This window comes from Tursiops truncatus, chromosome 1 (genome assembly GCF_011762595.2).
Source record: "Tursiops truncatus isolate mTurTru1 chromosome 1, mTurTru1.mat.Y, whole genome shotgun sequence".
Taxonomy (NCBI): domain Eukaryota; kingdom Metazoa; phylum Chordata; class Mammalia; order Artiodactyla; family Delphinidae; genus Tursiops; species Tursiops truncatus.
In genome coordinates this window covers 148710164-148733877 of record NC_047034.1, presented here as the reverse complement: position 1 = coordinate 148733877, position 23714 = coordinate 148710164, and the positions used below count along the sequence as shown (strand labels likewise).

The 23714-nt window shown below is 53.1% G+C and overlaps 3 protein-coding genes across 3 annotated transcripts in view; 2 read left to right on the top strand and 1 right to left on the bottom strand.

The window, feature by feature from the left end:
- Positions 1-5912, top strand: part of CFAP57 (cilia and flagella associated protein 57) — a 77067-nt gene extending 71155 nt beyond the window's left edge. Inside the window, exon 23 of the mRNA XM_033836622.2 lies at positions 5545-5912. Within this exon, the coding sequence (XP_033692513.1) occupies positions 5545-5759 (215 nt within the window). The 3' untranslated portion in view covers positions 5760-5912. The remainder of the gene's footprint in view (positions 1-5544) is intronic.
- On the bottom strand, positions 1097-22696 carry LOC117307581 (type III endosome membrane protein TEMP). The gene is made up of 5 exons (XM_073791052.1): positions 22582-22696; positions 14345-22435; positions 11710-14158; positions 11331-11468; positions 1097-1332 (listed from the first exon to the last, which is right to left on the bottom strand). The coding sequence occupies exons 1-2, from the start codon at positions 22598-22600 to the stop codon at positions 22113-22115; spliced, it is 342 nt and encodes a 113-aa protein (XP_073647153.1). The 5' UTR covers positions 22601-22696; the 3' UTR covers positions 1097-1332; positions 11331-11468; positions 11710-14158; positions 14345-22112.
- On the top strand, positions 12920-14236 carry TMEM125 (transmembrane protein 125). The gene has a single exon (XM_073791039.1). It carries the CDS (start codon positions 12920-12922, stop codon positions 13577-13579), a length of 660 nt encoding a protein of 219 aa, XP_073647140.1. The 3' UTR covers positions 13580-14236.
- Positions 22697-23714: the final 1018 nt, after the last annotated feature.

Below are 23714 nucleotides of genomic sequence, written 5' to 3'. Positions count from 1 at the left end.
TTAAATGAGTTAGTTATTGCAGTTATAAAATTCCTCTGAATTTCTGATAGCCAAGACAAAAAGGGAAAAAATATGATGGTTTACATAGCTCTCATATGGAAAGGAAGTTTTTTTCTGGAGGAACAAACCTTTCCCTGGTACTAAGTTCTGTGAGAAACTGAATACATGGAGCCTTATAAAAGGGATATTGGGGGCTTCCCTGGTGGCGCAGTGGTTGGGAGTCCGCCTGCCGGTGCAGGGGACGCGGGTTCGTGCCCCGGTCTGGGAGGATCCCACATGCCGCGGAGCGGTTGGGCCCGTGAGCCATGGCTGCTGGGCCTGCGCGTCCAGAGCCTGTGCTCCGCAACGGGAGAGGCCACAACAGTGAGAGGCCCGCATACCGCAAAAAAAAAAAAAAAGAAAGAAAAAGAAAAAAGGGATATTGAACAACGTAATTGACAGTCTTTAACGGTAGGTTTTCAGACAATAAAAAAACATTCTTCAGGTGTCCATTTCTTATCTGGACAGTCAATAAAAAGCAAGAGTATAAGGTATTATTGTGGAAAATTAAGCCAACATAGTTCAAGTATATTGTTTTCTGGTGGTTTACCTTCAGGAATAAAGCTTAGAAACCCTAATGAACTGAAACATTCCACAGCTGTGGACTGGGTCGTTCAAATATCACCACCTCAGGTACTGTGGTTACACAAGGTATTATCATTGGCGGAGGGTAGCTGAAGGATACACAGGAACTCTCTGCACTATTTTCATAACTGTTTGTGAGTCTTGAACTGTTACAAATTATTTTTATATATATATATATATATATATATATATATATATATATATATATATATATATATATAATTGTTGTCTCATACGCCATTGTCGTTAGAGTTGAAGTTGAGAGGGTAAACTCTGTGAGTAGTACCTGAAGAACAATATTAATTCTGAAGAACTGACATAAGAGCACAGCATGTGTTAAAAAGACTGAGAACTTGGGGGCTTCCCTGGTGGCCCAGTGGTTAGGACTCTGCGCTTTCACTGCCGAGGGCCAGGGTTCAATCCCTGGTTGGGGAACTAAGATCCCACAAGACGTGTGGCACAGCCAAATAAATAAATTAATTGAATTTAATTAATCAATCTGTTAAAAAAAAAGACAGAACTTGACTTCTTGGAGGTGAAACCATCTTCAGTTGGAGGTGAAGCATAGATGTGTCTATGAACAATCACAAAACTTCTCTTTTAAAAAATTATTTCAAATATGCCCCAGCGGCCTAGCAAATAACCAGTGGAGACCTCCTCAGGATGCTGCATGATATAGCCAGGTTCTTCTTATTGCTGTGTTGGAAACTATCAGGCATAGACAAAAATTGAGAGAAATTCTAATGAATCCCCATGAATTCATTCCCTGACTTGAACAACGGTCGCTCTTGTTTCATCGCTATCGCCACACACCCCCCACCCCAATTATTCCCTCCCACACCCATAGTAGATTATTCTGAAGCAAACCAAATATCATGCCACTTGTGTCATAGAGCTTTACTCAAGGGAGGTTTCATCAGTAGTGGCTGAAGACAGGTATTACCAATTGTCTGCCTTGATCATGAAGAACCTAAGTCTGGCTTAGGACCAGCAAATGGAAAGACATCTTTTGTTCATGGACTGGAAGATTTATTAAAATGTCAATACTATCTAAAGTGATCTACACATTCAATGTAATCCCTATCAAAATCCCAATGACATTTTTTTGCAGAAATAGAACATCCATTCTAAAATTCATTGGGAGTTTCAAGGTACCCCAAATAGCCAAAACTCTTGAAAAAGAACAAAGTTGAAGGCCTCACACTTCCTATTTCAAAATTTACAGCAAAGCTATAGTAATCAAAACAGTATGGTACGGGCATAAATATAGACATATAGACCAATGGAATAGAATACAGAGCCCAGAAATAAACACTCACATATATGGTCAAATGATTTTCAATGTGGGTGTCAAGACTATTCAATGAGGAAAGGACAATCTTTTCAACAAATGGTGCTGGGAAAACTGGATACCCAAATGCAAAGGAATGAAGTTGGACCCTTACCTTACATCACATACAAAATTTAACTCAAAATGGACCAAAGACTTAAACATAAGAGCTAAAACTATAAAACTCATAGAAGAAGATATAGGGGGAAACTTCATTATATTAGATTTTGCAATGATTTCTTAGATATGACATCAAAAGTACAGACAACAAAAAGAAAGTAGATAAATTCGACTACATCCAAATTTAAAGCTTTGTGCATCAAAGAACACTATCGAAAAGTGTGAAAAGGCAACCCATGGTATGGGAGAAGATATTTGAAAATCACATATCTGATAAAGGGTTGACATCCAGAATATATAAGGAACTCTTACAACTTAACTACAACAACAACAAAAAAAATTTTTTTAATAAGCAAAGGACTTGAATAGACATTTCTCCAAAGAAAATATACAGATGCCTATAATAAGTATATGAAAAAAGCATAAGGCAGGGACGTAAATAGAAACTAGGCAGAGGCGAGTGACGCAGGCCCAAGAAGGTGGATGGGCTGGTAGGTGGATGGGCTGGTAGGCTTTTGTGTGCTATACCTTCCCAGGGGTGCTACTTTTCCCAGGGCTCCATGGCTAGGCCACAGCTTGACTGAGGAGATGGTTACCAGGGACAACCAGTAGCAGAAGGTGGATGAAGGGTCAAGACCTAAAAAAGAGAAGAAATCAAGAGCCTAGAAAGATCAAGAGTCTAGAAATTGCAGTAAAGGAGAAGAGGCAAGGAGCAAAGGCAGACAGAGAAGGATCCAGACTTCTCCTGGGAAGGATGGGATAAGTTGAGTACTCTGAATGCTGGCCCCATCAGGTCAATTAGAGGCCAAGGCAAGCTGGCCACTGGCCACCGCTGACCACTTCCTCTTTAAAATACTCTCTTCCTTGGCCACCATCGTCTGTTCTTTTCTAGTTTTTCCTCCAGGGAAGGGGTTGGCAGCAGATAAGAAAGAGAACCCTCTTCCACTGAGAGAAGATTGACTGTGGTGAGGGAGTTGGGGACACCGTTCCTCAGTGAAGACGGTGGCAATGTCATCCATTAAGGGAAGAGGAGAGGATGGATTTGGCAATAACTTCTTGGATATGATATCAAAAGCACAGGCAACAAAAGAAAATATATAATAAATTAGACTGTCAAAATTTAAAACTTCTGTGCATCAAAGAACACAATCAACAGAGTGAAAAGGCAACCTAGGGAATGAGAGAAATCATACAGCTAATAAGGGGTCAATGTCCAGAATATATAAAGAACTCCTACAACTCCAAAACAAACAAACAAACAAACGTGATTTAAAAATGGGCAAAGGACTATAGACACTTCTCCAAGAAGATACACAGATGGCCAAGAAGCACATGAAAAATGCTCAGTATTACTAACAATTAGGGAAATGAAATCAAAGCCACAATGAGATACTGTGTCACACTCATTAGGATGGCTACTGTCAAAATAAACCAAACCAAAAAGAAAAAACAAACAAAAAACCCAGAAAGTAACGAGTGTTGACAAGGGTCTGGAGAAATTGGAACCCTGGTGCACTGCTGATTGGAATGTAAAACAGTACAGCCACTATGGAAAACAGTAAGGTGTTTCCTCAAAGAATTAATAACAGAGTTACCATATGAACCAGAAATTGCACTTCTGGGTTTATACCCAAAAGAAGTGAAAGCAGGGTCTCAAAGAGGATATTTGTACACTCATGTTCATAGCAACATTATTCACAGTAGCCAAAAGGTGGAAGCAACCCAAATTTCCAACAATAGATGAATGGATAAACAAAATGTGGTCTATATATGCAATGAAATATTATTCAACCTTAAAAAGGAAGGAAATTCTGACATATGATACAACATAGATGAGCCTTAAGGACATTATGCTAAGCCAGACACAAAAGGACAAATACCGTATGATTCCACTTATCTGAGATACCTAGAGTCATCAAATTCATAAAGACAGAACGCAGAATGGTGGCTACCAGGGGCTGGGGGTGGGGGGACTGGGGAGCTGTTTAATGGGGATGGGGTTTGAGTTTTTCGAGATGAGAAGAGTTCTGGAGATTAGTTGCACAACAATGTGAAGGTACTTAACACTACGAAACCATACACTTAAAAATGGTTAAGGGACTTCCCTGGTGGTCCGGTCGCTAAGACTCTGCGCTCCCAATGCAGGGGGCCCAGGTTCGATCCCTGGTCAGGGAACTAGATCCCACATGCCGCAACTAAGAGTTCTCATGCCGCAACTAAAGATCCCACATGCCGCAACTAAGAGTTCGCATGCCACAACTAGAGATCCCACATGCCGCAACTAAGAGTTCGCATGCCACAACTAAAAGATCCCACACGCAGCAACGAAGATCCCGAGTGCTGCAACTAAGACCCGTGCGGCCAAATAAATAAATAAGTACATAAATTTTTTTTTAATGGTTAAGTTAGTAAATGCTATATAGATTTTACCACAATTTTTTTTTCTAAGTAGGGCAGAGGAGTTGGAGTAAAGATCGAAGTTCCTAAGTGCTTCTGTGGGGAATGAGAGTTTGCTGACTATGGACATAAAGTCCGTCTGGGGTTGGAAACCAAGAACTTGAATCTCGTGTGTTACTTTTATCGGTAACGCACAGCAGGCCAGATGTGAAAGTGGCGACCCTGGATGCTCAGATTATCTTGGATGTAGGCTGGGCAGGGAACCTGGGGCAGAGGGATGAGGCATCTAGATGGGAGAAGAAACTCACTGTGGGTCTACCTGGTCAGAAAAGGAGTGAATCTAGGAGGAACCCATTTAGTAGGTAAAAAATGGAGCTGTCCAGGAAGATGAGGTCTAAATTCAGTCTAAGAAGTGGTGAATGGAACACTAGAGTGAAAGATCCTGGGCGTGGCAAGGGAGGGGAAGCCACAGAGTGGGTGTGGAGCTGACTGACGTGCAGGCCAAACAATTAAGGCTGAGAGTTTAGCCTCGTGAGGCCGGGGAGTGGGGTGAGCCGTGGACCCTCGTGGACACCAGCATCACCCAGGACAGCACTGAGACAGGAGGATGGCTGAGAGTCTCGAGGGGCGTCCTCAGGGAACATGAGTGAGTGGCCACAGCAGGAGGGCTAGAGAGGGGTCTCCGGGAGCAGGTTTACGTGAGGAGGAGGACTGGCAGCTTGGAGGCCAACCCGGGTCAATAGGAGAGTGCCACTCTGCTTGGGGTGTGGCGACTGAGCAGCCCCCAATGGAGGGGGCTCAGGGCAGGTACACTGCCGGGCTCAGGAGAGGGGCCGGGCTGAGGTCAGGTTTAGCATTTGCCTTATCGCTCCAAAGCATGTCTCTTCGTTTCTCCTTCTCTGCTAGACAGTGAAATGGCTCATCTCTATCTCCCTAGCATCTGGGTTGGAGTGTCTACCCCATAGCAGGTGCTGCATAAATGTGTGCGGGGATGGAGGTTAGAGGGGGAGGGAGGAGAAGCTTTGCAGCAGCCCAGTAACAGGCCCACACTAGTCCTGCTCTGTCCCCTACAGTGTCCGGCAAAGACTTACCAGGCTTGCCTCCCACCATGAGACTGAATGAGCAAGAAGAAACCGGGAGAATCATTGAGATGCAGCGCCTGGAGATCCAGCGCCTCAGAGACCAGATCCAAGAGCAAGAGCAGGTCCCAGGCTTCCACCCCTTCACTGGGATGCGGCTGCCTTCCCTCCTGGGGGCAGAAGCAGACTTAAAGCTGCAGACCAAGTGACCCACTCTGGTGAGCCGTCTCCAGCCACGCCGGAAGAAGCACGGTGCTCTCGTCCCCAGCCTGACTCTGGGCTGCAGCCCCTGCAGCCCTGTCCACACCAGCCTCTCCCTCCTGCCCTGGGGAACCTGGGACACGGGCAGAATAAAGGTGTTCTCCCACAATCACGTCCAGCTCTCTGCTTAGCCAGGGAGCTGGGGAGGGAGGAAGAGAAGAGGGACCCTGAGGCCCGGGGGGCTCCTGCTCACCCAAAGCCACCACTGCTAGTCCCTGTCCAGGCACAGGGCTGCCTGTCACTGCAGAGATCCCACGCCCCTCCCCGCTCCTTTCTGGACCTCAAGGGCAGGGCCGCCTGTCGCTTCTGACCTGCCTTCTCCTCTGCCAGCCACGTCAGGACCAGACAAAGGCTCCTACGTTTTCTTCTTACTTATGAAACATAATGAGGTTTTCTGAGAATTTTCACAGCTGTGTGAAGGTGAGAGTAAAATCAAGAACATGGCAAAGTTGGTAGAGTTCCCCCACATCTTCCATTAGCTGCAGACCCTGGTGTCAGGACTATAAGCAGAACTCTGCCCTTCTTTCTCTTACCTCCACGCCTCTCTAGACTTGTCATCCTCGGTCTGCAGGGCCCTGCCCTGCTCCTCCATTTCTGGGGGCCACCTCTTCCTCTAGACCCCACACTGGGTGGCCCAGCCACACATACCAGGAGAGGTGGTTTTTTATGCACTAAGAACCCAGATGTCCCTGTCTTCTCCCACTTGCAGAAGCCAGACGCCCTTCTAATACCCAAATAACAAATATTAAGCCCCCGATCTCTCCTGGTGCGTCATGGAATCTCAGGGCTGAGATACAACCAGAGCTCGAGAAGGACTTGAACTAAGACCTGGGACATGGCTGGAACCCCCTCTCCCTCTCTTATTCTTGCCTCTCTATAGACCAGCCTCCCATTGCCAGTAAGTTGGCAGAAGGGGACCCTTAGCATCCCATGAGTAGATGCCCCAAGGCTGACATGGAGTCTCTAGTCTAACTTTAAATTGCCCAAGGAGAGTATTTGGGGCCTAGCTTGAGTCTGGAGCTCACCACTATCCAATCAACTGTACCCAGAGGGGTGGGTCACAGGATAGAATGCTGGTTACTGGGGTTCATTCATCCCTGTAGTGAAGTTGGTCATTGTGAGTGGAGCAGATATTCCAAAAGATGTCTGTCTGGGGCAGCTGTCAGTCATGGAACATGGGGTGGGGGCAGGGGACCTGGAGCCATTGAAGACCTGGTGTTGCACCTGTGCTTTAAGCCCTTTATTCTCCAACTGCCTTTCAGGGTGGCAAGGATGGGACCTCTTTCGCTCACCACCATCTCCAGCACCTGCACAATCCCTGGTCCAGAGAAGGGAAACAGTAAATGTTTGCTGCATGAATTATATTATTTATCGCCCCCCCCCGCAACTATTTAGACTAAGTATTATTGTACCCATTTTACAGATGAATAGACTGGGACACACGGAGTTTAAGCCATTTTTCTAAGGTTGCAGAGCTAGAGCTGGGACTGGGACCTTCAAGTTCAATCTAGTTCCAAAACCAATATTCTCTCCACTGTTCATGCTTTCATTCACAAGCATTCCTTGAACACCTATTACATGCCAGGCCTGTTCTAGGAGCTAGGATGCATAAACCACTCCGTTCATGAAGCTTGTCTTCCAGGGCGGTAGACAGACAATATTCCAGACAGATAAGAATATATAGCATATTTGACAGCGACAAGTGCTAAGGAGAAACATGAGAGAATAAAGGAAATCAAAGAATGAAGGGCAGAGAGGTAAGAAGTAGGGGGAAGGCTGTGACTTTAGACACAGGAAGGAAGCCTCACTGAGGCGGTGACATTTGAGCACCTTCCTGAAAAAAGGTGAGGGAGGGAGCCACGTGGGAGGAAAGAGCTCCAGGCAGAGGGAACAGCCAGTGCAAAGGCTCTGAGCAAGCACAAGCAGAAGAGGGACAGCGAGGCGGGGGTGAAGTCAGAGAAGGCCTTCGAGATGGTGGGAGGACTCTGGCTGTTTCTCTGGGTAAGACAGGCCATTGGAGGACTTTACCTGCTCTACCTTATAACAGGATCACTCTAGCTACCGGGTGGAGAATAGCCTGAGGTGGGAACTTGGCTGAAGCAGGGAGGCTGGGCTACAGGCTGGGCTACAGCTCTCCCTTCTCCTGGGTCCTCCCACCGTCTAACACAGGGGTCCCCAACCCCCAGGCCACATCCAAGGCCTGTTAGGAACCGGCCGCACAGCAGGAGGTGAGCAGTGGGAGAGCGAGCGAAGCCTCATCTGCTGCTCCCCACCGCTCCCCACTGCTCCCCGTCACTCCCCACCGCCCCCACCACCCCCCACCGCTCCCCATTGCTCCCCACTGCTCCCCACCGCTCCCCACCGCCCCCCATCGCTCCCCACCGCCCCCCACCGCTCCCCACCGCTCCCCACCGCTCTCCATTGCTCCTCACCGCTCCCCACCACTCCCCATCGCTCCCCATCGCTTGCATTACCGCCGGAACCATCCCCCCGCCCCACCCCTCAATCCGTGGGAAAATTGTCTTCCACGAAAGCAGTCCCTGGTGCCAAAAAGGTTGGGGACCGCTGGTCTAAGGGATCAGTTAGAATCCACACCTCAGGCTCTCTGCCCACTGCCACCTCCTCCCCCGCCTTCAGTACCGCCCATCTGAGCTGCTTCAACAGCCTCTGCTTTGGGGCAGAGTTCAACAGCCCTGCGAGGAGCCTGCCTGTCCACTTTAACTCCAAGTTATTCGATAAGACCCAGAATGAGAACAAAGTCTCACCCAATCAATGTTTAAACTGGAAGCTTTTAGGCTTTGTTCCCTCCATCCAAAAAATTCCCTTCAAACCCCCAAGGGAAGCCAGTGGAGGGCAAGGGGGCGTGGATCTCATGACTTCCCCTGCCCAGCTCTATCCAGGACAGCTGGACATGGATGGGTCTGGCTGGGACCAGCCCCTCCTTGGGACCAGGAGGAAAATAAATGTCAGAGGGGCAAGAGGAATACAAAGCCACTGAGCACAGCCAGGCCCCTTCTTCCCCGCTCACCCCAGGGCAGGGAACTCCTTTATAATGCTTTGCAAAGTGGCAAACCCACATGTTTGTCCCCAAGATCCAGCCTGCCCTAACCTTTCCTTGAGGGGAAGAACCATCTAGCGAGGGATCTGCAAGCCACACGTGGCGAGCTTTAGACAAGTGGCTAGTCTGAGCTGAGATGCACTGTAAGCATAAAATACACAGCGAATTTTCAAGACGAAATAAAAGACTGAAAGAGCTCAATCACTTGTGTATTAAAATGAAAATATTTGGGGCTTAAATTAAAATTTCACTGTATTAATTTCACCTGTTTCTCTTTACTTTTTTCACATGATTATTAGACGATTTTACATTTTAAATTACATATGTGGCTCGTATTATATTTCTACTGGACCGTGCTGCTCTAGAGTTATGACCAGGCCCCCAATCATCTCCACCGAGCAAAGCAAAGAGAAGCATGGACAGGTCCAGCAAAATTATTCTGTGAGCTGATAATGGAAAGATAACTTTGATTTTGTTTTTCTTGTCTATTTCATACACACCAAAAGGAGAGACAGCAGGAGGCATTACAAGGGGTTCAATCCAGCCGACAATTACCTCCAACTAGCCCCCCCCCCCGCCGCCGCCCATCGTGTAGTGTGTGGTGCCAGATTCACTTGTTAGAAGCAGAGCCCTGGCCGTGTCCCCATTATACTCTGGAACCCTCCATGAGTACCTCAGATGAGTCCGAATGCCTCACCAAGGCATTCAAGGCCCTGAGCCACCTGAGCCAAACTTGCCTTTCCAGCTACATCTCACAAGCTCCCTGCGTAGCCCCACATCTGGCAGTTCACAGTTCATTCATTCAACACATGTTTACTGCATACTTCCCATGTGCCAGGCACAGTGCTGGCTGCTGAGGTCACGAGGGTTAGCAAAACAGGCACTAAACCTGCGCCCACTGGGAACCACACATCTAGTGGGGGATGACAGGTGAATAAATAGGGCAATCACAGCACATGCAGTAAGAGCAGTTGTGGGGGAAGCATGGGGGCCATAGGTGCCCCAAAGAGGAACCTGAACCAGCCTAGAGGTCAAGGAGGGCTTCCTGGAGGAGGTGACATCTCAGTTGAAGAAGCTGAGTTAGCCAGACCAAGGCTGGGGGTGGGGTGTGGTAAATATCCCAGGGAAAGAGAACTCTGAGTTCAAAAACCAAGCGGAAGGGCAGAGCAGTGCAGAGCATACATAACTGAAAGACAGGCATTCCGGCTGGAGGGCAGGGGCCAGGGGCAAATGACTGGCCTGCGGTGGATAGCAGGGGTTCTGTGAGCCTTGTGAAGGAATATGGCATTTATCCCGAAGTGTTTATTCTGCAAGTGTTTTAAGCTAGGGAGCTCCTGTTTCCCACCTGAAAAGCCTTTACCCCCTCCTCCCTGTGCACTCAAATCCTGCCTCCTCAGGGGGGCCAAAACGTGGGGCAAACGTCCCTTGGTCAGGCCCTTGAGGCTCTGAAGGAGAATGGGCAAGGGGCTTGTGGGGCTCTGGCCCAGGGGAAAGCGCCAAGGGATGGAGGTACTGGGGCTGGGCTTGGGGGCCAGCTGGTGTTGGAGTGTGGGGCTGAGGCAGGAGTTGAGCTTGGAGTCGGGATTTGGGGGCTGGACTCAGGAACACGGGTCAAGGTTGGGGCCAAGGATGAGGCTGCCATCTAAGATCTAATTCCAGCATTTGGAGCTGAGGTTTCAAGCCAGATTTGGGGTTGGGATCTCGGTCTGGGACTGGAATTGGGTTTAGAAATGGGGCTGGGGCGTCAGGGTTGGGATTTGAGATTCAGGGTTGGGGCTGAGATGTGGGGTAGGGGCCTCGGTTGGAGCTAGGAGTTCTAGTTAGGGTTTGAAACTGCAGCTGGGGCTGGGGTTGGGTTTAAGGCTGGAACTAAAGCTAAATTGGGTTGGAGCTGGGGGATGGGCTCGGGTCCGGGCTCTGGGGCAGATGGACAACATTCCTACTGCTGCCCGGGTCTGGAAATTGTCTTCGTGCCCTAACAGCAAGGGACAGAAGCCCCTCCCTTCCCAGGAATGCCTCAGCCCAGCAGAAGGAGCAGCGCCACGTCAGCCAATCGTCTCAGGCCCTGCCTTGGAAACACCTGTTGATCCTCCCCCCCCCACCACCCACCCCCGCCTGAGCTCACCCAGGTGCAGGTCAGGCAGGTGAAGCGCCTCCCCGGAAACAGAGCTGGAGCGCCCCACCTGCCCGCCCTGCCTGCTCAGATCGGATCCAGCACCTCCAGGCTTCTTGTGAGTGCCCCGTGGTCCCCCCTACCCCCACCATTCACCATCTCCCACTGGCTTTTCCCCTGAGAGCCTCCACCCCACCCCCAGCCTGGCTCCATGGTCCCGGCACACCTGTGCAAGCACTTTCAGACCCGTGAAGTCACAGCCCTGGGGAATGCTGGGACTGATTCCAGGGCCCCTCCCTCGGCCCCTCCCCCACCTCCCTTGGGGGCACCTGCAGCTGCCCGTCCTACCTCGCGTGTGGGGCAACCCCTGCTGAGGGATCGTGGAGGACGGATACCTCATCAGCGGTGTAACCCACGTACAGCCATGAAGTCATAGTCCTGAATGATCCAGGACCTGCGTCCTATATATAAAGCAGGAGTCCCGTCCTAAACGGGAGGAGAGAATGTTGTGTTCTTTTATTCAGAAAGCATGCTCTGGGCATCTATTCCCATTGGAATTCTGACCTGGAGATGTTAATGCCCCCACCTCTCAAGATTAAAGTTATCATTCTCACTTTTCAGATAAGGGTCCTGAGCTCCAAGAGGTGAACTTACTGGGGGCTTCTCTGACCTCCCCCAAGCCCCTCTTCTAACTAACCCACAGCCAGCACTCATCACAGGAACACACCTGCTATAAACTGGGGCTCCCTGAGGGCAGGGGCCAGGCTGCTATACTTTGCCCAGTGGGAGTCATGCTGACTGGCCTCTGGAGGATGTGTTCAATGAGGAACCACTGCGAGGTCCCTCGTCCACATACCCACGGTGGCAGGGACTGCAGCTGGGGGTCCAGTCCAAAGCCCTCCTTCCCTTTGTACCACTTTAGAGAAATCGTGGAGGAGGATGGCATGGGAGTGCGGTGAGAGGGAGAAGAGTGGGGGAAGCAGGAAGACCGGTGAGGAAGTTGGGGGGAGGTAGGTTGAAACGCAGAAGCAGGAGGACGAGGGCAGGGAGTGGGACGGAGACATGTTTAGAGGTGACACGCACAAGGGAGGGACACAAGAGGAGGAGTGGGTTTGCGGTAAGATGACGAGCTTGGGTTGGAAGCCGTTGCATCAGAGGTGCCTGTGGGACATCAAGGTGACAATTGCCTATGGGTCTTGGAGCTTGGGAGGGAGATCTGGGTTTGAGAGAGAGAGGGATTGGGGAACCAGCAGCCATGCCTGTGAGGTGGGATGGGGTGTTGGGGGTCAGATCCTGACTCGCGGAGAAGGAGTCGCAGCCCAAAGAGAGAAGATTCAGGGTCGAGCAGCTGGTTGCAGAAGGGTTAAGTCATAAGCCCCCTCCCTCCCCACAACCCTCCCCGCAGGAGCCAGCGGTGACAGCTGAGGCCATGTGAGTCGGATCCTGAATGAGGCTTTATCTCTGGGTCTCCATCCAGTCCCATCGTCCACCGTGGCACCAGCTCCCTCGGCCAGCCGGGATGGGACAGGCAACTGAGACAGCCCGAGCCAGAGAGGTCAGGGGCTGGGCAGGGGGTTCCCTGGGTGGGTGAGGATGCTTTGGGTGGAGGGAGCTCTCCTGAGATCTCTGGAGAGGCATTCCCGAGGGGGCAGTGCTAGGGAGGAGGTTTCCCTGGGGAGGTGTTGGTTGCAGGGGACATGGGAAGATTCCCAGGGACCACCCCCAAGGCTCCCAGGAGAGACCATAAGGGGCAGGTGGGCCAGGGAGATGGCAAGTGTGATTCTCCCCGCTGCAGGTGATGGTGACCATCCCCTGGACCGTGCGAGGAACAGGACTCTGGGCCTCCGGCCGCCGCGCAGGTAGTGGGGGCTCCAGGCCATGATCCGTACCTCTGCCCCCTGACGCGGCCCTCTGCCCTTACTCGTGCCGGATCAGCCATGTCTGAGGGAGAGGCTCGGGCCCCGCCGGGCCGGGGGCTGCCGCCGGATGTGCTGGCGGAGCAGGTGGAGCTGTGGTGGTCCCAGCAGCCGCGGCGCTCAGCGCTCTGCTTCGCCGTGGCTGTGGGCCTCGTGGCGGGCTGTGGGGCGGGTGGCGTGGCCCTGCTGTCCTCCACCAGCAGCCGCTCGGGCGAGTGGCGTCTGGCGGTGGGCACAGTGCTCTGCCTGCTGGCCCTGCTGGTCCTGGTTAAGCAGCTGATGAGCTCGGCCGTGCAGGACATGAACTGCATCCGCCAGCCCCGCCACGTGGCTCTGCTCCGCAGCGGCGGCGGGGCCGACGCCCTGGTGGTGCTGCTCAGCGGCCTGGTGCTGCTGGCCACCGGCTTGACGCTGGCGGGGCTGGCCGCCGCCCCTGCCCCCGCCCGGCCGCTGGCCGCCATGCTGTTCGTGGGCGTCACCCTGGCTGCCTCAGGTGCGCTCTTGCTGCTGGGCCTGCTGCTGTATCAGGTGGCCGTGAGCGGACACTGTCCCCCTACCCGTGCGGCCGCCCCCTCCGCCCGCAGTGACCACGGTGGGAATGGCAGCGTCTTCAGCATCTCAGGACGGTTGTCCGCTGGCCAGCATCGTGAGACCACGTCCAGCATCGCCAGCCTCATCTGACGGAGCCCGGGCCCTCCTTCCCGTGACCTGCCTCAGCCTCCACAGAGCCGTGCCCGGGCGCGAGTGAGGGTGTGTGCACACACGTGTGTGCACACGCACCAAGGGGAGAGTGACTGCATGGGTGTCCCCAGGACTGCTCAGCCCTCTGAGTGACTGTGTGACTGTGATGAGGGGCCGATTTGCACCCACACACCCACGTCACAAGGAGGGAACTGCTTCTCCTTGGAGCTCGTGGAACCGTCAGTCTGCCTGTCTGTGTCCGGGGCCTCTAGGCAGAGAAGGGTCTGGGATCCCTGAAGGTCCCTGGCCCCTATCCCTAACACCCCTCAAAGGCAACTCTGCCCTGTAACGCCTGTCAGGGATTTCCCCAGGAGAGGCTGCTGCCTGCCCCAGAGACTGCGCCAGTGAACCCTTTTATCAAGGAGACTGAATGGTGACAGAGTGGACAGAACACAGGCTCCGGCATGACAGGCCTGGGCCGCAGTCCCCCCCTCTACCACTCACCAGGTGGGGGCCTTGGGCAAGTGGCTTAACCTCTCTGAGCCCTGGTTTCTTGAGCGTCATGGTCACGGTCGTCAACTGTTAGGATCAAATGATATTATTTACGTATAGAAGGACCGGGCACACGGCAGATGTGCAATAAAAGTGGTGACTGCTGTTAGTGGTGTTGTCTTTATCTCACCATCTCGCCAAGAGACCTCCCCTCCCCTCCCCCTCCCTTCCCCACCCCCGGCCACCCCCCCAAAGGGAACATATCGCGCCTACCTCAGGCTGACCTAAGGTGCCTTGAAGGTATCCTCAGCCAGACCTGTGGTCTCTGCTCATAGGTACCAGGAAGCCTGAGGGGAGACGGGATGAGGGGATGCCTAGCCTCAGGAAGGTAGTGCGTCTCTGGTCCCAGGGAGAGGGTGTTGTGGGCAGGGAGGATGGTGAGTCCTCATTTGCTTATGTGCTGGTTCCAGATGAAGCCTGAAGTATTGGGGTTTTATCGCCTGGTTTCTCTGGAGGCTGCAGCTCCTAACCCCACCTCTGAAACCAGAACATCCTGTTCTGTGTGGTTGCAGCACCGGCTGACCTGCCTCTGGGTTTCCAGGCACAGGAGGGGTGTTGGACGCCCGCTTGGGCATGAGAGTACCTGCCTGCTTGGGGTCAGCCCTGGAAGGGCTCTCCCTTTCTGGATGCAGGGGCGCTTCCTGTGTGACAAGGACAGAGGTCCACTGGAGGAACGCCCAAGAGCGCCAGTTACTGTTTCATCACTTGCTGCTTCACAAAATGAAGATTATAGGAAGCCCCACGGGGGACACCAAGAGAGGCCGGGAAGCCAGACAAACGTGTTGCCTAACAGGTGTTAAATGTGGAGCTACAGAGGCTCTGACGGGAGAAAATTGCTTTCGGCTTGCCAAGATCAAGGCAGTTTCCTGGAGAAAACACTAAGCCAATGGATGAGGGAAAGGGTGTTGCCAGGCCTGGGAGGGAGAATTCCCAGGCCGGGAATTCCGTGCACCTCAGACTCCACATATCCAAATGTGAGCCCCTCTCCTCTCTACCCTGAACTAGGTCCCCGTCTCACCCTCCACCCAGCATCCAGGTTAGAGACCTCAGGTGCCGAGGTTCCGCCTTGCTTTTGCAGGCTAGTGTGCAGACTCCCCAACACGACAGGCCTCCCTCTTTCCTCAACACACCCACGAGCCAGCGACGCTGCACCATTGTCGTGACTCCACCACGGGGGGTCCTGGCATGGGCCTGGGCACATAGTAAGGTGTGGATGGGCGGATGAAGGACTCGGCTTGGTGAGACCCACCTATAACTAGGAAGGGTAGGGAAGTTAGCCCATTGTCCGCTGTTGGCCCTGAATCTTTCCCTCCTGAGGCCCCGCACTGTCTTCTCTAGAAACTCTCATTCTTCCCGGGCTCCCAAGAGGGAGCTCTCACTATCACCCAATTCCTAGGCCATTAGAGGACCACAGAATGCCTCTTCCTCCTGTTAAACAGGGATAAATCCTGTTTCTTTTCAGCTAAGACAGGGTTAGACTCTTTCACGATATTTCTTTTAAGAAACTAAAGGAAAACAGAAACACAGAAAATTGGGGCGGGGGGGAAGAGTTACACAGGAAAATGTCTAGATGAGCAGCTACTGTAGGCCAGGCCCATGTCAGGCTCTCCTGGGAAGGATGCCAGATGACGAGCATGGTTAGTGCCCACAGAGGACACTGTGGACCTATTCCAAAGGGCAGTGGAAGTCGGCATGTACACACCCAGCTACAACATGAGAAGGTTGGTAGGAGCTGGGTGGAGGCCCAGGTGGGGCGGAAATGCTAATACTTCCTGATTCACTAAAGCTGACCCCCACAACCTCCCACCTCCAGCTTGCGTGCTCAAAGCTGTGCACTAAACCCCATCTTGGTCCCCATGGCAACCAGTCATCCGCTGGCCCCTCTGCTCTCTCTCTGTCCCTCTAAAGCAGCCCGTTCTGTTGTCATCTCCCATCTGGCTCAGATCCTGTGACCCATCATGTCACTCACTCCTTGACAGAGTCCTCAACAACTTAGCCCCCTGACCTTTGGTCCCACCCTCCCAGCAAAATCCCCTCCGTGGATAAACCCTCACACCGACCAGCTACGAGAGAGATCTGCACAGCCGGGCAGCCTGGTGTCACCGTGATTCCCCATCACCAACCTCAACCAGGTCTGAAACTCAGCTTACCAGTTACACTGTTTCCCTGGCCAGCTGCTGCTCCCACAGCGCCCTCACGTTCTCCCCATTCCCTTCACACCACAACATCACCCCCTCACGGCCCCCAACACTGCTCTCTGCAGACGACTTGGCCTCCCTCGCTCGCCATGAGAAAATAAGAGTCGTGGGGTGGGAAGCCTCCACCTTGCTCCTGCGAAATCACACCTCCTTTACTCCTGTCTGTCAAACGGTCTTGTCAGCCCAGCTGAGGAATTTGGACTTTGTCCTCGGGACACTGAGAAACATGGAAAGATTTTAATTAGGGGGGTACTCTGAGCAGAATAGGATTGGGGACTTGCTGGCTGCAGTGTGAAGCTGGGATTGGTCTTAGCAGGAAAAAAAAAAAAAAAATGACCAAACAGCCCCAGAAATGCCATCTCAGCTGGCCCCTGAGGGATGAGAAGCAGCTGGTCAAGAAGGTTGGGAAGAGACTCCCAGAAAGAAGGAATCGCAGAAGGGCCCAGAGACAAAAGAATTGGTTCCTTCGAGGAACCACAGAAGGTTTGGGTGGTGGGAACATGGAGTATCAGCTGGGAAGAGGCAAGGGTGAAGCTGGGGGGATCCCTGGGCCCCTCCCGGGTTTCAGAGGCTCCCTAGCAGGTAGTACAGTTTCTTAAGGCCAAGAGGAATCCAGTGAAGGATTGTAAGGAGAGGGATGGCCTGGCCGGAATTGTATTTTAAGACAATTAAAATTAATTGGAAGGGGTAAAAATGGAGGCAGGGAAATCAGTTGGTGGATTGATGCCACCTCCAGATGCGAGATGACGCGGCTCGGACAAGGGTGGGGGTGGCTGCTGGGACAGAGTCAGACAGGACAGGTTCGATAGATGCTCAGAAGGTGGGACCCACAGGTCTTTGTGACTAACTACCTGGAGGAGTTTTAGGATGGGACAGATGTGATGGGTCCATGATGACTGAAAGAGAAGTTGAAGACACAAGGCAGAGAAGAGGCCAGTCTTCAAGTCCCTGAGCGGGGAGGCGGGGAGGGTGGATCGAGCCCACAGTGGAGGGATTGGGCTCACGATGCTATTCTGATAGGAGAGAAGGAAGAATGTGGACAGGAAGGTTTGTGGGTTTTGTAGCAGGAAACTGACAACTACTCTCTCTGTGAGGCAGAGGCCATTTTAAGGAGCTGCTGCGGAGAATGACCAAGAAAACAGCGAGGTTGCTGAAGGCTTTGAGAGCCCGCAGGAGGCTGGAGAACAGGCAGGAACGGAAGCACAAGCACGGCCTGGGCAAGGGGGGCGGCGAGGGGGGCGTTCCTCCACAGCGCGCGGAGGGCGGGATGCAGGCCTCAGGTTGGAGTGTCACCTGGAGTGTGTAATGGTGACATGACAGGGCAGGTAAGCTGAGGATACTAGCAAGAGGGAGGCTGACATAAAGGGCCCTGTAATCTAAACTGATGTTGGGGGAAAAGACAAGAGGAGCTGTTGGAGACGGCACAGAGAGGTCTGGATCTCCTAGAAGCTCCCACTGGGCGGCAGGCGAGGTGGAGGGAGAGACACCTGCCACATGTTCCTCCTGGGCCACCTGGATGCTGGATCCTGGAAGAACATGTTCCTGAAATTTCCAAATGTGTTCCAGTCCAGGCGGTCCTTCCATCACATCCAGTCACACCCCACCTGAGACCTCAGGCCCCCCTCGAGGAGCTTCCTCCGGGCCTCGGGGGACCAACAAAAGCCTAGTTCTTGCACACTGACTGGGTTGCCTTCCGGACTGCTCCCCGGGACATGTGAGACTGCCCTTGGGCATGGCAGAGACCGGCCCACTCTGGTCCCCTCCCCAGCCAGGGATGGGACATACCACTTCTACCCTCACAGCCTGCTCTCCCAAACCTGGAACTGCCTGGCCCCCATTCACACGGGGCAGAGGGGCTCCAGCCCAGGCAGGGTGGGAACAAGTCCAGCTACCAGGAGATTCCTTCGCTGGGTCTGTTTGATCATGACTTAGAGGTGAGATGAGGGCGTTATTGCTGAGTGAAGCAGGCAAGTTGCAGTTAACATGTTTGAGCCTCAACTTCTCAGTCTATAAAATGGGATGCCTGCCCAGCAGGGAGGTTGTCAGGAAGTGCTAACACATCAGTATTATTATTGTTACTGTTGTCGTGACTTTTATATTCTACGGCATCAGAACTTCCAATTCAAGTCCTTTGCTGTTCTGAACTGGATCTTCTGACCTGAGTCCTGGGAAACAGAAGTTCAAATCCCAGCCTGGAAAGAATGAGGAGGAGGAGGCACGGCAAGCTCCTCCTTCAGGATTAAGACTGGTCACCTGTCCCGGGAAGCAGTTGCCCCGGCGGCGCCCATACAGACACGGCTGATACCTGCAGATGCTTGCTCGGCTCTACTTCACACGGCACTCATTCAATCCTTCTAGAACGGTGCGAGGCAAGGACTATTATCATCCTCATTTTACTGAGAAGAAATTGGAGCGCTGAGGAGGTAAGTAACTTGCCCAAGGTCACACAGCAGGTAGATGGCAGAACTGGGATTTGAACCCAGATAGTCTGTGCTCTCAACTCAGTTTACTGCTCCGCTGGGCTTCTTCAACTTCATGTCCGTGGCTTGTGTGACCCCTGTCTTTGGCCTCCACACAAGGACCATGGATGTGGCCTTACTCTGGGGGCAGCAGGATGAGGCAGCCAGGAAGCTAGGCTGTCCTCTGCAGTCAGGTCTGGGTTGGGGCTCCCTGGGAAGAGAAGGTGATGCCAGCTGCTGAGGGGTAAGGACAGGGTGCAGGGCCGGGGGCAGAGATGGGCTGGGATCAGGGTCTGAAGCCAGAGAAGGGCAGACCAGAGGGAGGTCTGGCTGAGTGCCAGGCCTCCCAGCAGTTCCAGCATCCCCGGGCCTTTGAACCTGTGGACCCAGGTGGTGCTCCCTCTTCGTGCCTGGGGCCAGGCATGTGGAGCTCAGTGGGAACCATTCCTCAGGGGAATCCAGCAGGGCCGCTCTCAGGGTCCAAGTTTCCTGCCACCCACAGCTGGTTCTGAGAGGAAGCCTTCCCTGCCAACCCTTCTTGGTGCTGGGCTCAGAAAAGTAACTTCTAATCTGGGGTTGGGCCCTTACCTCCTCCAGGATCCCTCAGAGGTTCTGACTCAAGTCCCCTAGAAGATGTGAAAATGGGGACGGCCGAGCTCTTTCCTAGCCCCGAACTTCAGGCAGGGCAGCCCCTCCAGGTGGACCTTGGGAACGCATGAGGGCAGGGGATAGACCCACCTGGGTTCCCAGCAGCTCCTCCCCCGGAGGCCAGGACACACTCTGCTACTCAGCCTCCCCTGCGGGGTCTCAGGCTGGGGCCCACACAGGGCCTTCCCGGGCCTGCGAGGGTGTCAGCTGTCTTGGGACTGAGGAACAATGGCTGGGGTTGGGCTCCCCTCCTCCCTGGCGGCTTCTCGCCAAGCTCTCCTGCCACGTGCTCCTCTGCAGATGAACCCTCCTCCGCCAGTGTTTCCCTGCTCAGTCTTCAGCGCCTCCGCTACCCCAACCCCTCCCTGGTGATCTGATTCACTCCCGGGGACTCAGGGAACCTACTGTCAATGATTCCCAAGCCCACATCTACAGACCAGCCTTCGCCCTGTGAATCCAGCTGCCCCAGGCATCTCTCCCCTGGAAATCCCGTGTCCGGCATTGAACCCTCACTCCCCCAAAACCTGCTCTTCCTCAAGTGCCCAGCCAGCCAGTCAGAAACCAGGGTGGCTTCGTTGATTCCCTACTCCCCACGTCCAGCAGCCGAAAGTTCTGTCAACCACCCCTGCCATCCGCCCCCATCCCTTCCAGATGTGACCCTGCCTCTGTCACACCTCTGGAATCTCTCTGTTCCCTGTACCACACCTTAGTCATGTCTGGGTCTCTCCACTGCAATCCATCCCCACGCACGGCATCCCCCTCTTCAGCTTCATCCCTGGCGCGGGCACCCTGGACCCTACACTGCAACCCTCCTGGACCCCCTGCCTTTTCCTCAAGCACCCCCCTATATTAGTCAGCCATCACTTTCTCTCTCCACTGGCTCTTTCCTCAAAGGCTAACACTGCATCCGGTGGACACATGTGAGTGGCTGCCTGGTTCCTGACGACTTCCCCTTTTCTGGCTGGGACTGACCTGGAATAAACAGGTGGGTTCCCCAAATCACAAGTGGACTACAGGAGCCTGCCCCCACTGGTCAGAACTGGTTGCACCAGTAGTAGATACTTTTTTTTTTTTTTTTTTTTGGCTTTGTTGGGTCTTTGTTGCTGTGCGTGGGTTTGTCTCTGGTTGCAGTGCATGGGCTTCTCATTGCGGTGGCCTCTCTTGTGGAGCACGGGCTCCAGGCATGCGGGCTTCAGCAGCCGTGGCACGCAGGCTCAGTAGTTGTGGCGCACGGGCTTAGTTGCCCCGCGGCATGTGGGATCTTCCCGGACCAAGGCTCGAACCCGTGTCCCCTGCATTGGCAGGTGGATTCTCAACCACTGCGCCACCAGGGAAGCCCCACAGTAGTAGATACTTGACTCAAGCTGGACCAATCAGATTCTAGCACCTGAATACTTGAGACCCAGAATCAAGAGTTTGGAAGTCCCAGGCATGGAGCCTCATAAGTGCCGATAAATGACAAAGCACTAGGGGTCCCATGCCTGACCTCAGGCGGCTGGGACCACCTGCTTCCTGCCCTCCTGAGTCAGCTGTCCCTTTAATTCTCCCCCAAAACTCCTTTCCATTGCTTGCAACCAAAGAAGCTTAACTCAAGTCTCTGCCGTCTTGAAATTGCCTCCCTTGCCCAAAACTCCCCCCCAGCAACCATGACTCTGTCCTCTCTGCCAAGGTTCTTGATAAAGTCTTCCACAGTAGACTCCACGCCCTCACCTTTCATCCACTCGCCTGTCAGCCCACGGGAATTCTACAAAGTCAACAAATATTTATTTAGCATCTTCCGTGTGAGAGACTCTGAGGACACAGAACAAGGCGCAGACTGTGGCCTCAGAGAATTCACAGTCTAGCCCGGTAAGGGGTTAGTGCAAATTGTAATAAAGATTAAATTTAAACGTGGTAAGAGACTGGTAGGGAAACTCACAGGTGTTATGGAAGGGAGGGGCTCCGGGAAGGTGTCCCAGGGAGGGGATGTCCGAGCACTGTCATGGCTTTGAGTGACAAGGGACATGTTTGTGCACAAGTTTCAGTTCAGGAAAATAAAAAATGAGTGACTTCCTATTTTTATTTAAAATGAAAATAGATTTATTAGTATCTGTGAAAAACATAATATATTATAACTATTTAGATTACCACTTGATTGATAGGAAAAAAATCTCCCTGAGAAACTTGGCACAATGATTTTCACCTGCTAAGACGTTATCACCTGGGCACATGTGAAATGCTGGCAGGTAGGCAGCCCACATGGGGTCTACTGGCCAGGGATTCTCATCACTGTCATAAAGGACTTGGGAGAAGAGAAGGGCAGGGAGACAAGGGAAGAGTGTGAGCAAAGGTCCATGGAGAAGCAGCATGGTAGGTGGGGGAGGAATAACAAATAATTGGTTAAGCAGGGAGTAAAGTCGGCAAAGGCAGGAAAGGAAGCCAAAGGCTGACGGAGGCCTGATTTCACAGCCAGGGCCTTGGTAGGCTTTATCCCAAGAACAGAAGGGAGCCATTGAGGGTTACGGAGCAAGAGAGGGTGTTTCACTTTGGTGGCTAGTGTCAAGGAAGGGGGCATTGATATACCCCTGCTCCGTCCTTAAGCCCTAGCCACCAAGTCCCTGAGGCTTGTGGTTCCCACAAAGTATCTGCTGTCCTTAAGCTGTTGGGCATAGGGGTGGGGGGTCCAAAGATGAGGGCTCAGAGGGAGAAGTGGTCCCTACTTCCCTCCGTCCCCAGCCCACCAACCCCAGGGTGAATGTAATTGTCCTCGATGAAACCATCATCATCCTCATCTTCACCCACCTCGGGGCGGACCCCTTTCACTGTCCCAGACAGCGGGCGGTGCTGGTAGCTGGCACGGTATTTGCGGCAGAGGTGGCATTTAGCAGCAAGTGCGATGAGGAGAGAAAGGACCACAGCCCCCAGCACGACCCCTACCAGCACAGGCCATGCCCGGGCCCCGCTGCCCAGTCCAGGGGATACGGCCGATGCTGTGGGGAGCTCCGAGGGCTCCACAGTGGCTGCAGAGAAAGGGAAAGTGTTAGGGATGGGGCCCCCGATTGGCTCCCTGGGGAAACTGAGAGGAGTGGGGCAAGTTCCTCCCCGCAACCTCAGCATCTGAGGGGTACCCAATCCCCTCCTCAGCCTCCCTCCCACTGTCACTCACTTCGGTTTGCCTCACTCATTGAGGGGCCGGAAGACACTGGGGAGCCTCAGCCTCTGCCAGAAGAGCCCTGGCTCCAAGGAGACTCCCAGACGCCAGGCAGCCCCAGGGCACAGAGTCCTGGAACATACACACACGTTTGGATGTCAGGGATGGCCACAGGGCGCATGTTCCAGGCCACACTCACAGCTGTGTGAGGGCGCTGCACAGACTCCGGAGACTGGACAATTGACCATAACCAGTTGCCCGCAGGAGAAAAACAAGCCGAGCCACGGGAATTGGCTGTGTGTAAGGGAACACCCGGAAGCGGCTGGAAAAATAACTCAATGCTGGAATTTACTGAGCACAACTTATGATTCAGTCACCAGGCAACGTGCTTATAGAAACTTGTAATGAGGGCATAAACGTTGTCCCCACTCTCCAGCTGAGGACTCTGAGGCCCAGAAAGGTGAATTCACTCAGCCAGAGTCCCAGGACTTGAACCCAGGTCTCTGATGCCAGGGCCCAGACCCAGGCTGCTCCCCTGCTTGGTAAGCTGAGGACGGCAGGTGGGGCAGAGGCAGTCCTGGCCTCCAGAGGTTGGGCAACAGCAACTGCTGGGAGCTAATGGGCAAAGTGGAGACCACGCATGGAGGACGGTGCTGGGCTCCACCCAGGACAGGAAGCTCCAGACACAGCCTGGCCCCTCTGCTCCTGAGTCAGAAGCCCTGCGTCCACACCCACCACCGCTACCCTCAGCCCTTCAGGCACATTCCTTGTCCTTTCACCTCTGCCCCAGGGGGTGGTGAGCTGTATTCTAGGAGTAGCCAAATGTGAATCAACTGGGTCAGGAGAATATCTGGCTGAGAATCACTAGGGGCTGGGAAGGATCTAGAGGAGGAAGAGCATCTGGGCCAGAGGAGTGTCTGGGGGAGCAGCACCTGATTGGGGAGCACCTACAGGAAGAGCATCTGGGTTACAGAAGTACCTGGAGAAGGAACAGCTGGGGCTGGAGGTATCTGAATCAGAGGAGGACCTGGGAGGAGTGTCCAGGCTAGGAAAGCACCTAAGAGAGAAGCACCTAGTTTAGGGGAGTACCTGGCCATACTCTTTAATATCAATACTGTAATGATGCCCTCCCTCCTCAACTCCACATT